General features: G+C 45.0%; 2 protein-coding genes across 2 annotated transcripts in view; one reads left to right on the plus strand and one right to left on the minus strand.

Annotated features, from left to right (window-relative positions):
* Positions 1-16,258, minus strand: part of mcoln3a (mucolipin TRP cation channel 3a) — a 29,465-nt gene extending 13,207 nt beyond the window's left edge. The window contains exons 1-11 of the mRNA XM_056266527.1: positions 16,070-16,258; positions 15,570-15,734; positions 14,232-14,385; positions 13,949-14,030; positions 13,757-13,853; positions 13,315-13,414; positions 12,621-12,733; positions 10,318-10,467; positions 8,006-8,107; positions 7,632-7,754; positions 6,653-6,859 (exon numbers count right to left, since the gene is read on the minus strand). Of these exons, the coding sequence (XP_056122502.1) occupies positions 6,653-6,859; positions 7,632-7,754; positions 8,006-8,107; positions 10,318-10,467; positions 12,621-12,733; positions 13,315-13,414; positions 13,757-13,853; positions 13,949-14,030; positions 14,232-14,385; positions 15,570-15,734; positions 16,070-16,195 (1,419 nt within the window). The 5' untranslated portion in view covers positions 16,196-16,258. The remainder of the gene's footprint in view (positions 1-6,652; positions 6,860-7,631; positions 7,755-8,005; positions 8,108-10,317; positions 10,468-12,620; positions 12,734-13,314; positions 13,415-13,756; positions 13,854-13,948; positions 14,031-14,231; positions 14,386-15,569; positions 15,735-16,069) is intronic.
* The window catches only part of tubb2 (tubulin, beta 2A class IIa), a 278,308-nt gene that overhangs the window by 64,868 nt on the left and 196,713 nt on the right, over positions 1-16,727 (plus strand). The gene's annotated exons all lie outside the window — the stretch shown is intronic.

A 16,727-nucleotide genomic window follows, 5' to 3' on the forward strand; every position in this document is an offset into this window, starting at 1 on the left:
TAGCAGTGTGTCCCGAGTATCAGTGTGTTAGCAGTGTGTCCCGAGTATCAGTGTGTTAGCAGTGTGTCCCGAGTATCAGTGTGTTAGCAGTGTGTCCCGAGTGTCAGTGTGTTAGCAGTGTGTCCCGAGTATCAGTGTGTTAGCAGTGTGTCCCGAGTGTCAGTGTGTTAGCAGTGTGTCCCGAGTATCAGTGTGTTAGCAGTGTGTCCCGAGTATCAGTGTGTTAGCAGTGTGTCCCGAGTATCAGTGTGTTAGCAGTGTGTCCCGAGTATCAGTGTGTTAGCAGTGTGTCCTGAGTATCAGTGTGTTAGCAGTGTGTCCCGAGTATCAGTGTGTTAGCAGTGTGTTAGCAGTGTGTCCCGAGTGTCAGTGTGTTAGCAGTGTGTCCCGAGTGTCAGTGTGTTAGCAGTGTGTCCCGAGTATCAGTGTGTTAGCAGTGTGTCCCGAGTATCAGTGTGTTAGCAGTGTGTCCCGAGTATCAGCGTGTTAGCAGTGTGTCCCGAGTGTCAGTGTGTTAGCAGTGTGTCCCGAGTGTCAGTGTGTTAGCAGTGTGTCCCGAGTATCAGTGTGTTAGCAGTGTGTCCCGAGTATCAGTGTGTTAGCAGTGTGTCCCGAGTGTCAGTGTGTTAGCAGTGTGTTCCGAGTGTCAGTGTGTTAGCAGTGTGTCCCGAGTATCAGTGTGTTAGCAGTGTGTCCCGAGTATCAGTGTGTTAGCAGTGTGTCCCGAGTATCAGTGTGTTAGCAGTGTGTCCCGAGTGTCAGTGTGTTAGCAGTGTGTCCTGAGTATCAGTGTGTTAGCAGTGTGTCCCGAGTATCAGTGTGTTAGCAGTGTGTTAGCAGTGTGTCCCGAGTGTCAGTGTGTTAGCAGTGTGTCCCGAGTGTCAGTGTGTTAGCAGTGTGTCCCGAGTATCAGTGTGTTAGCAGTGTGTCCCGAGTGTCAGTGTGTTAGCAGTGTGTCCCGAGTGTCAGTGTGTTAGCAGTGTGTCCCGAGTATCAGTGTGTTAGCAGTGTGTCCTGAGTATCAGTGTGTTAGCAGTGTGTTAGCAGTGTGTCCCGAGTGTCAGTGTGTTAGCAGTGTGTCCCGAGTATCAGTGTGTTAGCAGTGTGTCCCGAGTATCAATGTGTTAGCAGTGTGTCCCGAGTATCAGTGTGTTAGCAGTGTGTCCCGAGTGTCAGTGTGTTAGCAGTGTGTCCCGAGTGTCAGTGTGTTAGCAGTGTGTCCCGAGTATCAGTGTGTTAGCAGTGTGTCCCGAGTATCAGTGTGTTAGCAGTGTGTCCCGAGTATCAGTGTGTTAGCAGTGTGTCCCGAGTGTCAGTGTGTTAGCAGTGTGTCCCGAGTATCAGTGTGTTAGCAGTGTGTCCCGAGTATCAGTGTGTTAGCAGTGTGTCCCGAGTATCAGTGTGTTAGCAGTGTGTCCCGAGTATCAGTGTGTTAGCAGTGTGTCCCGAGTATCAGTGTGTTAGCAGTGTGTCCCGAGTATCAGTGTGTTAGCAGTGTGTCCTGAGTATCAGTGTGTTAGCAGTGTGTCCCGAGTATCAGTGTGTTAGCAGTGTGTCCCGAGTATCAGTGTGTTAGCAGTGTGTCCCGAGTATCAGTGTGTTAGCAGTGTGTCCCGAGTGTCAGCGTGTTAGCAGTGTGTCCCGAGTATCAGTGTGTTAGCAGTGTGTCCCGAGTGTCAGTGTGTTAGCAGTGTGTCCCGAGTATCAGTGTGTTAGCAGTGTGTCCCGAGTATCAGTGTGTTAGCAGTGTGTCCCGAGTATCAGTGTGTTAGCAGTGTGTCCCGAGTATCAGCGTGTTAGCAGTGTGTCCCGAGTGTCAGCGTGTTAGCAGTGTGTCCCGAGTGTCAGTGTGTTAGCAGTGTGTCCCGAGTATCAGTGTGTTAGCAGTGTGTCCCGAGTATCAGTGTGTTAGCAGTGTGTCCCGAGTGTCAGTGTGTTAGCAGTGTGTCCCGAGTGTCAGTGTGTTAGCAGTGTGTCCCGAGTATCAGCGTGTTAGCAGTGTGTCCCGAGTATCAGCGTGTTAGCAGTGTGTCCCGAGTGTCAGTGTGTTAGCAGTGTGTCCCGAGTGTCAGTGTGTTAGCAGTGTGTCCCGAGTGTCAGTGTGTTAGCAGTGTGTCCCGAGTATCAGTGTGTTAGCAGTGTGTCCCGAGTGTCAGTGTGTTAGCAGTGTGTTCCGAGTGTCAGTGTGTTAGCAGTGTGTCCCGAGTATCAGTGTGTTAGCAGTGTGTCCCGAGTATCAGTGTGTTAGCAGTGTGTCCCGAGTATCAGTGTGTTAGCAGTGTGTCCCGAGTATCAGTGTGTTAGCAGTGTGTCCCGAGTGTCAGTGTGTTAGCAGTGTGTCCTGAGTATCAGTGTGTTAGCAGTGTGTCCCGAGTATCAGTGTGTTAGCAGTGTGTTAGCAGTGTGTCCCGAGTGTCAGTGTGTTAGCAGTGTGTCCCGAGTGTCAGTGTGTTAGCAGTGTGTCCCGAGTATCAGTGTGTTAGCAGTGTGTCCCGAGTGTCAGTGTGTTAGCAGTGTGTCCCGAGTATCAGTGTGTTAGCAGTGTGTCCTGAGTATCAGTGTGTTAGCAGTGTGTTAGCAGTGTGTCCCGAGTGTCAGTGTGTTAGCAGTGTGTCCCGAGTATCAGTGTGTTAGCAGTGTGTCCCGAGTATCAATGTGTTAGCAGTGTGTCCCGAGTATCAGTGTGTTAGCAGTGTGTCCCGAGTGTCAGTGTGTTAGCAGTGTGTCCCGAGTGTCAGTGTGTTAGCAGTGTGTCCCGAGTATCAGTGTGTTAGCAGTGTGTCCCGAGTATCAGTGTGTTAGCAGTGTGTCCCGAGTATCAGTGTGTTAGCAGTGTGTCCCGAGTGTCAGTGTGTTAGCAGTGTGTCCCGAGTATCAGTGTGTTAGCAGTGTGTCCCGAGTATCAGTGTGTTAGCAGTGTGTCCCGAGTATCAGTGTGTTAGCAGTGTGTCCCGAGTATCAGTGTGTTAGCAGTGTGTCCCGAGTATCAGTGTGTTAGCAGTGTGTCCCGAGTATCAGTGTGTTAGCAGTGTGTCCTGAGTATCAGTGTGTTAGCAGTGTGTCCCGAGTATCAGTGTGTTAGCAGTGTGTCCCGAGTATCAGTGTGTTAGCAGTGTGTCCCGAGTATCAGTGTGTTAGCAGTGTGTCCCGAGTGTCAGCGTGTTAGCAGTGTGTCCCGAGTGTCAGTGTGTTAGCAGTGTGTCCCGAGTGTCAGTGTGTTAGCAGTGTGTCCCGAGTATCAGTGTGTTAGCAGTGTGTCCCGAGTATCAGTGTGTTAGCAGTGTGTCCCGAGTATCAGTGTGTTAGCAGTGTGTCCCGAGTATCAGCGTGTTAGCAGTGTGTCCCGAGTGTCAGCGTGTTAGCAGTGTGTCCCGAGTGTCAGTGTGTTAGCAGTGTGTCCCGAGTATCAGTGTGTTAGCAGTGTGTCCCGAGTATCAGTGTGTTAGCAGTGTGTCCCGAGTGTCAGTGTGTTAGCAGTGTGTCCCGAGTGTCAGTGTGTTAGCAGTGTGTCCCGAGTATCAGCGTGTTAGCAGTGTGTCCCGAGTATCAGCGTGTTAGCAGTGTGTCCCGAGTGTCAGTGTGTTAGCAGTGTGTCCCGAGTGTCAGTGTGTTAGCAGTGTGTCCCGAGTGTCAGTGTGTTAGCAGTGTGTCCCGAGTATCAGTGTGTTAGCAGTGTGTCCCGAGTGTCAGTGTGTTAGCAGTGTGTCCCGAGTATCAGTGTGTTAGCAGTGTGTCCCGAGTGTCAGTGTGTTAGCAGTGTGTCCCGAGTGTCAGTGTGTTAGCAGTGTGTCCCGAGTATCAGTGTGTTAGCAGTGTGTCCCGAGTGTCAGTGTGTTAGCAGTGTGTCCCGAGTATCAGTGTGTTAGCAGTGTGTCCCGAGTATCAGTGTGTTAGCAGTGTGTCCCGTGTGTTAGCAGTGTGTCCCGAGTATCAGTGTGTTAGCAGTGTGTCCCGAGTATCAGTGTGTTAGCAGTGTGTCCCGAGTGTCAGTGTGTTAGCAGTGTGTCCCGAGTATCAGTGTGTTAGCAGTGTGTCCCGAGTGTCAGTGTGTTAGCAGTGTGTCCCGAGTGTCAGTGTGTTAGCAGTGTGTCCCGAGTATCAGTGTGTTAGCAGTGTGTCCCGAGTGTCAGTGTGTTAGCAGTGTGTCCCGAGTATCAGTGTGTTAGCAGTGTGTCCCGAGTATCAGTGTGTTAGCAGTGTGTCCCGTGTGTTAGCAGTGTGTCCCGAGTATCAGTGTGTTAGCAGTGTGTCCCGAGTATCAGTGTGTTAGCAGTGTGTCCCGAGTATCAGTGTGTTAGCAGTGTGTCCCGAGTATCAGTGTGTTAGCAGTGTGTCCCGAGTATCAGTGTGTTAGCAGTGTGTCCCGTGTGTTAGCAGTGTGTTAGCAGTGTGTCCCGAGTATCAGTGTGTTAGCAGTGTGTCCCGTCCCGAGTATCAGTGTGTTAGCAGTGTGTCCCGAGTATCAGTGTGTTAGCAGTGTGTCCTGAGTATCAGTGTGTTAGCAGTGTGTCCCGAGTATCAGTGTGTTAGCAGTGTGTCCCGAGTGTCAGTGTGTTAGCAGTGTGTCCTGAGTATCAGTGTGTTAGCAGTGTGTCCCGAGTATCAGTGTGTTAGCAGTGTGTCCCGAGTATCAGTGTGTTAGCAGTGTGTCCTGAGTATCAGTGTGTTAGCAGTGTGTCCTGAGTATCAGTGTGTTAGCAGTGTGTCCCGAGTATCAGTGTGTTAGCAGTGTGTCCCGAGTATCAGTGTGTTAGCAGTGTGTCCTGAGTATCAGTGTGTTAGCAGTGTGTCCCGAGTATCAGTGTGTTAGCAGTGTGTCCCGAGTATCAGTGTGTTAGCAGTGTGTCCCGAGTATCAGTGTGTTAGCAGTGTGTCCCGAGTATCAGTGTGTTAGCAGTGTGTCCCGAGTATCAGTGTGTTAGCAGTGTGTCCTGAGTATCAGTGTGTTAGCAGTGTGTCCCGAGTGTCAGCGTGTTAGCAGTGTGTCCCGAGTGTCAGCGTGTTAGCAGTGTGTCCCGAGTGTCAGTGTGTTAGCAGTGTGTCCCGAGTGTCAGTGTGTTAGCAGTGTGTCCCGAGTGTCAGTGTGTTAGCAGTGTGTCCCGAGTATCAGTGTGTTAGCAGTGTGTCCCGAGTATCAGTGTGTTAGCAGTGTGTCCCGAGTATCAGTGTGTTAGCAGTGTGTCCCGAGTGTCAGTGTGTTAGCAGTGTGTCCCGAGTATCAGTGTGTTAGCAGTGTGTCCCGAGTATCAGTGTGTTAGCAGTGTGTCCCGAGTATCAGTGTGTTAGCAGTGTGTCCCGAGTATCAGTGTGTTAGCAGTGTGTCCCGAGTATCAGTGTGTTAGCAGTGTGTCCCGAGTATCAGTGTGTTAGCAGTGTGTCCCGAGTATCAGTGTGTTAGCAGTGTGTCCTGAGTGTCAGTGTGTTAGCAGTGTGTCCTGAGTGTCAGTGTGTTAGCAGTGTGTCCCGAGTATCAGTGTGTTAGCAGTGTGTCCCGAGTATCAGTGTGTTAGCAGTGTGTCCTGAGTGTCAGTGTGTTAGCAGTGTGTCCCGAGTATCAGTGTGTTAGCAGTGTGTCCCGAGTGTCAGTGTGTTAGCAGTGTGTCCCGAGTATCAGTGTGTTAGCAGTGTGTCCCGAGTATCAGTGTGTTAGCAGTGTGTCCCGAGTGTCAGTGTGTTAGCAGTGTGTCCCGAGTATCAGTGTGTTAGCAGTGTGTCCCGAGTATCAGTGTGTTAGCAGTGTGTCCCGAGTATCAGTGTGTTAGCAGTGTGTCCCGAGTATCAGTGTGTTAGCAGTGTGTCCCGAGTGTCAGTGTGTTAGCAGTGTGTCCTGAGTATCAGTGTGTTAGCAGTGTGTCCCGAGTATCAGTGTGTTAGCAGTGTGTCCTGAGTATCAGTGTGTTAGCAGTGTGTCCCGAGTATCAGCGTGTTAGCAGTGTGTCCCGAGTGTCAGTGTGTTAGCAGTGTGTCCCGAGTATCAGTGTGTTAGCAGTGTGTCCCGAGTGTCAGCGTGTTAGCAGTGTGTCCCGAGTATCAGTGTGTTAGCAGTGTGTCCCGAGTGTCAGTGTGTTAGCAGTGTGTCCCGAGTGTCAGCGTGTTAGCAGTGTGTCCCGAGTGTCAGTGTGTTAGCAGTGTGTCCCGAGTGTCAGTGTGTTAGCAGTGTGTCCCGAGTATCAGTGTGTTAGCAGTGTGTCCCGAGTGTCAGTGTGTTAGCAGTGTGTCCCGAGTGTCAGCGTGTTAGCAGTGTGTCCCGAGTATCAGTGTGTTAGCAGTGTGTCCCGAGTGTCAGTGTGTTAGCAGTGTGTCCTGAGTATCAGTGTGTTAGCAGTGTGTCCCGAGTATCAGTGTGTTAGCAGTGTGTCCCGAGTATCAGTGTGTTAGCAGTGTGTCCCGAGTGTCAGTGTGTTAGCAGTGTGTCCCGAGTGTCAGTGTGTTAGCAGTGTGTCCCGAGTATCAGCGTGTTAGCAGTGTGTCCCGAGTATCAGTGTGTTAGCAGTGTGTCCCGAGTGTTAGCAGCAAAAACAACTCACCACAAAACCACTGCATTGTGGTGACAGGCTTACACACTATATATCCGGACACACGTCCAGTGTCAGTTGCAGTCTCTTGCTGCGGTGTTGTTGAGTGTTATGTGCGAGTAGCCGGCTAAACTCACCCTGATGGTTTCATACGTGTCCTGTATGATGGCAATGAAGAGGCTCAACACCATGAATGTAAAGAGAGAGATGAAGCTGTAGATGTAGATTCTGCTGAACAGCCACACCACATAGGTCTTGTCCCGCAGCTTCTTGAAGGAAGAGTACACTTCATCCCCGTTAATCATGGAAAACAGGCAGTCCGCGGCCAGGTTAAATGTCCGAAACTGTGAAGAAATAAGCATTATTATCATTTTTCTTCATTTAAATGCTTAATTCATTAGGCTTAAAACTGCTTATGGGTGGCCGATATTACATACTTTTGGGACATTTTATATCCGATTGTTACTTTGGGATAGAGGGAAGGAAGGCACGGATCTAAGTGCAAGGACTAATTTAACGAAAGCAAAGCCACGAACACAAAGCAACACGAGTGACATCAAACATCAACGACTGACAAAGGAAACACAAGGGCTATTTATACACATGCTAAACCTGGGTGAGACAATCAACAGGGAAAACTACAAAGAACTACAAACATGGCACCCGAGACAGGAAGTACAAAAGTCAGCACAGGAAACATGCAACAGCTATACTTCATCCGAACCAGCATTGTTTTCTAAAGCAAGTTAGTGTTTCCAAAGACTCAGGGTTAACAATTTTATGCGTACAAAACGTAATATATTGTGTAAAAGTTTCTCCGACTGTACAAAAGTGCATGCATATTAAATTGAGGGTTTAACAACAAGTTTTTGACACAAATTGTGCTAAAAGTACACATATTAATAATTCCTAAATTAAGACACTATAAGGAAATTCATTTTTATGTCCACTACCCATGCATAGAATAAGGATGGAACAACACTATACATATAATTTGATTATATAAGGACAATATAATAATGCGAGGATATTATAAGCATGTAAATTTGGTATATTATAGTAACAAGGGCTTCAAATGAAGCATCTTCATTGGGTGTATTCTTCGATATTGCTCACGTTTTCGTGATGCGGGCCCAACACGATCCATCCGCAGAAGCAGTAGCTGAGGTAGATCATGACGGCGCAGATGGAGAAGCGGATGGCGTTGGGAAGAGCCGCCTGCAGGGTGAGGATGAGGATCTGCCGGCACAAACACACCCGGTACAGACTGAACACTGTGCAGTGAACGCGGAGGAACAGGGCCAGTACAGATAGACCGCACACGCACACTTTATTTATGTTTGAGGAACTGAAGCTATTGAATAACAATAAAAAGCAATACAATAGAATTACTGAATTTGGACACGTGCCCTTTGTTATTAATGTGAGGAATCTTTTTTGTATTATATCAACTGATTAAACATCAAAAACTGAATAAATTAGTAGCTTACATAATATTTCTGAAAGAAACTCAGATACCGCATCACTCCAGTCCACACAAGCATGGTTGCTGTTCCCAGCAGAATACTGCACACGTCATAGTTCGTCAGCTCCTGGAAACAGGCAGTCACTGAACATTAGCGCATGATCTAAACGCCTGCTTATCTGACGAGGACACTGTGGCTGATTTCCTTTAAAGTGCTCCTATGATGCTATTTTAAAGGTTCCTGATTTGTCATTTGTTTTGGTTGTCTCCCATAGGTTTACATGCATCACATATTTTATTTTCTCATAATATTTAATGCAGCAACACCTCTTTTCCCAAAATGTCAAGATTCAGTCTCTCTAAACCCCTCCTTTCAGAGAGCCTACTCTGCTCTGATTGGTCAGATGGCCCAGTCTGTTGTGATTGGTCTACTCTGCTCTGATTGGTCAGACGGCCCAGTCTGTTGTGATTGGTCTACTCTGCTCTGATTGGTCAGATGGCCCAGTCTGTTGTGATTGGTCTACTCTGCTCTGATTGGTCAGATGGTCCAGTCTGTTGTGATTGGTCTACTCTGCTCTGATTGGTCAGATGGCTCAGTCTGTTGTGATTGGTCTACTCTGCTCTGATTGGTCAGACGGCCCAGTCTGTTGTGATTGGTCTACTCTGCTCTGATTGGTCAGATGGTCCAGTCTGTTGTGATTGGTCTACTCTGCTCTGATTGGTCAGATGGCTCAGTCTGTTGTGATTGGTCTACTCTGCTCTGATTGGTCAGACGGCCCAGTCTGTTGTGATTGGTCTACTCTGCTCTGATTGGTCAGATGGTCCAGTCTGTTGTGATTGGTCTACTCTGCTCTGATTGGTCAGATGGCTCAGTCTGTTGTGATTGGTCTACTCTGCTCTGATTGGTCAGATGGTCCAGTCTGTTGTGATTGGTCTGCTCTGCTCTGATTGGTTAGATGGCCCAGTCTGTTGTGATTGGTCTACTCTGCTCTGATTGGTCAGATGGCCCAGTCTGTTGTGATTGGTCTACTCTGCTCTGATTGGTCAGTCTGTTGTGATTGGTCTACTCTGCTCTGATTGGTCAGATGGCTCAGTCTGTTGTGATTGGTCTACTCTGCTCTGATTGGTCAGACGGCCCAGTCTGTTGTGATTGGTCTACTCTGCTCTGATTGGTCAGATGGTCCAGTCTGTTGTGATTGGTCTACTCTGCTCTGATTGGTCAGATGGCTCAGTCTGTTGTGATTGGTCTACTCTGCTCTGATTGGTCAGATGGCCCAGTCTGTTGTGATTGGTCTACTCTGCTCTGATTGGTCAGTCTGTTGTGATTGGTCTACTCTGCTCTGATTGGTCAGATGGCCCAGTCTGTTGTGATTGGTCTACTCTGCTCTGATTGGTCAGATGGCCCAGTCTGTTGTGATTGGTCTGCTCTGCTCTGATTGGTCAGATGGCCCAGTCTGTTGTGATTGGTCTACTCTGCTCTGATTGGTCAGATGGCCCAGTCTGTTGTGATTGGTCTACTCTGCTCTGATTGGTCAGTCTGTTGTGATTGGTCTACTCTGCTCTGATTGGTCAGATGGCCCAGTCTGTTGTGATTGGTCTACTCTGCTCTGATTGGTCAGATGGTCCAGTCTGTTGTGATTGGTCTGCTCTGCTCTGATTGGTCAGATGGCCCAGTCTGTTGTGATTGGTCTACTCTGCTCTTATTGGTCAGATGGCCCAGTCTGTTGTGATTGGTCTACTCTGCTCTGATTGGTCAGATGGCCCAGTCTGTTGTGATTGGTCTACTCTGCTCTGATTGGTCAGATGGCCCAGTCTGTTGTGATTGGTCTACTCTGCTCTGATTGGTCAGATGGCCCAGTCTGTTGTGATTGGTCTACTCTGACAGTAATGATGATGTCGGTTTTACCATATCAGTCTCATCCTTTGGAAATAAATCAAAGTGTATTTGCTTCGGCAGCAGAAAACAGCATCTACTCCACATGAACAACACAAGCCAAACTCTTCCAGTCTCAGCTACAACTACAGTGTCTGAGGGTCAAAGTAGATGTTGTTCTTGTTCTTCCAATGAAGACCACAGGCTTGGATTATGCTAATTTGTCACAAAACTACGTAGGTTCGAACAGGAAGTGAAACTGTGTTCAGTTCAGAATAGCTTCTTTCTTTTGGGACACAATAACTTTATTTATCTGCACTTTGAGCTCTGAAACTTTGCAGATGTTTTACATTCACAAACAGTTATATATTACAGACTACATGGAAGGTGATATTTGAAAAAGCATAATAGGGGCACTTGAAATCTCGGTTTGTTCCAGCCTCTATTGTACATCTCTTGCTCACCTTGCTCTGTATGCATATTTTGAGAATTGAACCTGCAATACTCAGCGTATCACTGATGATGGCGAGAATGTACCAGCCATTGATGAACTCCATTCTCTCAGACCAGGAAACTGTTTTATTGTGCTGAATGGACACAAACGTGGTGTACTCCTGAGGAGAAAAAAACATGTGTATGACATGTTAATAACATAGGTATTACTATCAACATATTGTTACATACCCCTGCTGCTGATTAGTTTTTTTCTTTAGTTTTAGGATGGTGATTTGTTGTTTGATTACTAGGTGGAGTTTAGGCTTAATGTTTTTTTTTATTCTATTTGATTTGGAGTGCAGATTCCATTTCCTTTTTTGTTCTATATACACTAGACAAAAGTATTGATAATTAGACAGTATATAGACAAAACTGACCATTACACTGAAAGGGACTGTAATGACATTGCATTCGAAATAAATAGACATTAAAATGGAGTTGGTAACCCCTTTGCAGCTATAACAGCTTCCACTCATCTGGGACGGCTTTCTACAAGATTTAGGAGTGTTTCTGTGGGAATTTTTTCCCATACTTCCAGTAAAGCAGTGATGAAGTCCAGTTCATCCTGATGTTCGGTGAGGTTGAGGTTAGGGCTCTGTGCTGGCCAGTCAAGTTCTTCTACACCAAACTCACCCAACCATGTCTTTATGCTGCTTGCTTTGTGCATTGGGCCCCAGAAAAGGGGCCTTCCCCAAACTTTTCCATAAAGTTGGAAGTTGGTATTCTGAAGAATTAAGATTTCCCGTACAGAAAGTAAGGAGTCTATACAGCTTAACCCCTGAACAATAGCCCCATACCATTATCCCTCCTCCACCACACTTTACAGTTGGCACAATGCAGTCAGGTAGGTTCTCCTATCATCCGCCAAATCCAAACTCGCCCATCAGACTCCCAGACAGAGAAGCGTGATTCGTCACTCCACAGAACACATTTCCACTGCTCCAGATTCCAGTAGTGTATGCTTTACACCACTCCCTCTGAAGCCTGGCACTCGGTGATGTGAGGCATGCATGCAGATGTTTGGCCACAAAAACCCATTCCATGAAGCTCCCGCCGCACAGTATTTTTGTGCTAATCTTAATGCCAGTGGAAGTTTGTGTAAGGGGTGGTGGTTGTAGTAAGCGCACGACGAATATATCCAAAATAACAGTCTTTAATCACAAATCTCAGGAGACACAGAAAATATATAGACAACCACGCAAACTGAAACAACACAGAACAATGAACTGAGGAAACTAAAGGTGATGATACAACTTTTTGAGCAATGTTGCTGGACAATGTTGCCGTCAACCAGCAACCAGCTGAGACACAGGGCACACAACCAATCTAAAGTATCCAGATAGAAATGTGTTGCCTGTTCTCAATAGGAAAGTGCCCAAGCAACATTGCTCGCTCGTTTCCTAGTCTATCATCACCTTAAGAGCTTAAATCCACAGGGAGTAATGAGGCAACTAAATGAACAATAGGTGAACATAATCAGCAACTAAGGGAACTAAGTAGCAAACAGAACTCAATTAATGTGAGGCATTCAGTTGCCTCTTTTTTAAGTGAACAAACTCCCAAGATAAAGTTAGAACAAGTTAATTTTGATTATGTGCTACACAAACATGTTAATTTAATTGAAATGTTGATTAGGCTATTCGATTTAATAAACATCATTCTAACTCAAATATTTTAAAAATTTTTAACGTATATTATTATTACTTTAACTCTTTAATTGTATGCCTTTATTATCAAACAATACTACTTTATTCTCATGCACCTAAACATTAGACTAGAATAGAATTGTCAGAGTTATGTTCGGTTTTGTCTGTTTTCATTGGGTTCAGTTTCTGTTTGCATGGTTTCTGTTGACCCAGTTTTCCCATGAGTTTCATTGATTTATCTTATTCACCCGTCCCTCGTTCATTTATTCGTCAGCACCTTTGCTTGCCCCATGTATTTAAGCCCTCTGTTTCAGTTTGTTCCTTGTCCCGGATTGTTTAGACTCCCATGTTTTACTTGTCTACATGGTTGTGTTATTGTCCTGTTCATGGTTTTGATTCTTGGATTAAAGATCTCCTTCATCGTGTGCTTTATTACAGCCACCAACCGTGAATAGAATAGAACAGCACATAGTGGAATAGAATAGAATAGAATAGAATAGAATAGAATAGAATAGAATAGAATAGAATAGAATAGAATAGAATAGAATAGAGCAGTGCTTTAATGGGCTTGATTTGCTCAGTGGACTTGCCGAGTAACCCTTAGTGCGCCAGACGAGGAGACTTACGAACTGCAAGAGAACGCCTGTGCAGACTGAGCGTGTGCAGAGGACGAGCGAGAGCAAGCAGGAGCAGATGACCACACAGTCAAACAGAACAATGAGTCGGAAGTGACTGTCTGCTGGAACAAACACAGCAAAAGACACCTTTAGACAGTAATCTCATTATGGCACATACTAGTTAGCTGCTACATGGACAGCAGGAATACTTTTAGGTGACTAAATATGTATTCAGTGTCCTAATTGGATAACTGTTCAGATTAACGGGAAGGGGGTATAGTGCCCCCTACTCCATCTCCATCAGATAGTGTAAGTAGAATAGTGCATATTCAAGCAAACATTATGTTTAATTCAAAAGTATTTGGACTTTTCTGGCTGTCAAAGATTGTGGAACAGGCCCAGTTACTGTGACGAATGAAACCTGAGGTTATTCTGTTAGAACAACTGTGTGAACTTTAGGAGCTAACATGTAGTAGAGACATCCACTAAAATCGACAAAGATCAGAAAAGTAGAGTTAGCTTTAAGAAAAGTTATTTCTTGCATTATTTGCAGATTGGTCACTTGGTTTAATATAATCATTCATGGACTGAAGTGTCCAAATACTTTGGAGCCACTGTATATTTATGTGATATGTGATGACCGCTGATTGTTTAGAGAGGAAGTGTTTCTGATAAATGGTCTAGTGTCAGAAAATCAACTTACTTGAGTCTGAAACATTCCAGTCCTTACAACCCTTTATCTGTACATCAGTGCTTAAAGAGATCTTGATTTTCCCACTGTGTGCACTGTTGTCAAACAGGATCTGTAATCAAACACAGCAGATTACCCACTTCAACCTAAGGAATCCAGCATCGAGTCAGTCGTCTCTAGATGACACTGGGTAAAAAAGCACTTGTCAGCTTGTGACAAACTGGTATGACATGAACAAAATGGTTGGAGAAGGAGAAGAGGAAAACGTATAGCTTTCATTTGACAAAATGTGTCAAACCTCAATTAGCCAATCCTGGAAATTGTGTGATTATGGGAAGTAAAAACTTTCACAAAAATGTTCTTTTTGAATTCTAAAGCAGAAACCAACTTTCTTTGGATGTTAAGGAAATATTGAAATGTAATTTTATCATTGAGACTTTCAAACAACACTTACATTAATGTTGAAGTCATAGCAGTCAGGAAGCTCTTGGTGTCGTACAGTTTGAACATTGATAGCCTTTATTTTAAAATAGATTTTTAATGCTAACAACCTGGGAAAGGATCACACAAATATAATTTCATGAATAACAAACTCTACACAATAAAACTGATGAATGTATTTCAAAGAAGAAAGTAGTGTACACACCTTTGAAAATCTAAAGTGAGGTTCATGTCATTTTCCAAATCTTCATTTGTGCAGGGTGAAATGGGATAAATAGAAATACATTCTGAAACATATATATATATTTAATAAACACAAACAGTGAGCTATAAATCCAGAGACCAAAACACTTTTTAAAGTCCCTCTGTGGTGAAAATCAAGTTTTAATGTTGTTTATGTGTCTATGTGGTGTTTGACTTTTCATCTAATAATGTAACTGTATGATATCTGTATCACTCTGATGTTTTTGCTCAAGTAAGGTACAGACCTGTCTCTACATGTGGATCGATGTGAAAGGTCTCAGCGGCGGGAGAAATGTTAGCGTGTCGATATAACTCTTGACAGAGGGACAGAGGCGTGAACGTGTCGTCGATCTTCTCAAACGCGTGATTATCTACAGTCAGGTTTTGGAGGTGTAGATACTACGAAAAAAATCAGATCATTGACCAGATGCAAACAATAAAAGCAGTTTCAGTCACTCCTGTGAAGACATTTCAAATGTTAGCAGCTTAATATTTAGTTGTGCTGAAATGAAACCCAGTCTTGTATAGTGCGTTATAAAACACATCCGTGAGGAATAGACCAGAAGTATGAAGTTGCTCGAGGTCATCGTAGGAATCAAACAACCAAGGGGTCGAGGGAAAAACAGACTAATAATAATCCACAAGAGTGAACTTATCAACAATAACAGACAATCAACTAAACAGAACAGTTTAGTTAAATATATAATATACTTTGATATATTTATACTTTTAGTTAAGTATAAATACACCGGCTTAAACAAGGGAACACAGGCGAAGACTAACTACGGCAATCAGAAACTGAACATACACTTACAGACGTGTGTGTGTGTGTGTGTGTGTGGATATATGATATACAGGTACAGTCATAGAGCAGCACACAATTCTCAGGGCATAGAAAGTAGTAGTTAAAGTTTCAATTTTGCGTGTTTGTTGCTGTGTGTCTTAGTATTGACGGCATCAGTGTGACCGGTGTCAGACGCATGAGCCAATGTTCATTGGTGGACAACAGTCCCTGACGTCACATGTGGAGCACCTGTGATTATAAAAGGGCTCCTGTATTACACGTCATCAACTCTTTTGTCTTCGCACAGCGAACCGGGTCGTGGAACCTCGACGCTGTGTGTTGCTCTGTTTACTTCCTGTCTCTATGAAGCCCCTCCTTCTGAAAGCACACTGTGCTCTGATTGGTCGGCTGGAGCAGTGTGTTGTGATTGGTCGAGCGCTTCGAGTGTGTTTGGGGAATGCCCCGCCCCTTTCCATTACCGCCAGTTTAACACACTACTAACTAACTCAACCAAAAAAGAAAAATCTGTTGTTTAATTTAGTTCCTGTTTCCCCGCTCTGTTTGGTTTCTGTTTCCTTGGTAACTGATTATGTCCTTGTTCGTTTCTATGGATACTAATGATTTGCACCTGTTTCTCTTTATGTTTGCCGTGTATTTATATTCCCCGTTTAGTTCAGTTCCTAGTCGGTTCTCGTTTGTAAGTTGTCGTGGTATTTCTCCTGTGTGGATTCCTGAGTGTTTGGATTATAATAAAGACTGTTTTCTTGAATCTGCTTTGTGAGTGTTTTCCAGGACTTACCCGTCTGATTGCGTACAGTATGTGGTCATGGACCTCGTGTCTTGAGTACAGAGCATAGTCTTTATTGCTGTCCTTGTAACCTTTCAGGAATAAATGTTTGAAGGTGATGAGATTTTCCTCTTTAAAGGTGACCATCATCTCGTTGCTCAATCCGAACAAGACCAACTGTGATACAAATACAAAAGGTAACACTTTATTTCAATAGTCCACTTTAGACAACTTCAATGTACACACTACTAACTAACTCAACCAGGCCCCGCCCCTTTATTCTGCGTATGAATTATTATAATGAGGAATATTGTGACGTGTTCCCGGAAGAAACTCAAGACTACAATGAGTTCAGAAACACTGATATAGAGAAGAACTGGAGCTTCTTCTCTCTCAAACAGCAACATCACACACTAAAGAACGATGAACATGGAGGAAAGCAGAATATATCCTCTTTAAATTGATAGACTACATAAAAAATCAGCAGTGCTGGGGTAAATGAAATCACACACCTGAATGGTAATAATGGCAATCTTGAGTATCTGCAGGATCATCTTCCATGGCTTACGACCTCTCGCTCTGTACTTCTGGCATGGGCTCATGAAGAAATATTTCAGCTTTCTCCTGAAGTTGTCCATAAACGGCGGGTCGGCGTGTGGTTTAGCCGTCCCATTGCGTGCCAGGTGATTCTTTGAAGCGCTACACAAAAAAGGCTCCCCGTCAGTCATTTCTCCAGCCAGAGCGTCCGAGTGACTCGGCACTAAACACACACTGGGTTTTCCTATGTTTGAGGAACTGAAGCTGTTGTCTTTCCGTTTTTTCAAACTGGCATAACCAGAGCTCATCATCAAGTTGAGTTAGCTGAGTGCTGATAAAAGTCAAAGTCAGACAAAGACACATATTTTGTCCAGTAAATCAGCAGATGCCGTAGAGCAGGCGATGCGCTGACGAGAGATAACCCTCCCTGAGCAGGTTATGCAGCATTCACTACATGTGTCTGTCACTCTTCATGAGTGTGGCTGAGAAGTATATAAAATACCAAATGCCTCATCCCTCAATAAGACATAAATAACTTAAAATGAATGCTTGAATCAGCCAGAATCTGTTCCCTTAATACTAATCACTTTATAATAAGAGTGAGTGGAGTCAATCAAGCTGAGAATGAATTCT

The sequence above is a fragment of the Rhinichthys klamathensis genome, unplaced genomic scaffold (genome assembly GCF_029890125.1).
Source record: "Rhinichthys klamathensis goyatoka isolate OS25496 unplaced genomic scaffold, OSU_Roscu_1.1 h1tg000011l_1, whole genome shotgun sequence".
Taxonomy (NCBI): domain Eukaryota; kingdom Metazoa; phylum Chordata; class Actinopteri; order Cypriniformes; family Leuciscidae; genus Rhinichthys; species Rhinichthys klamathensis.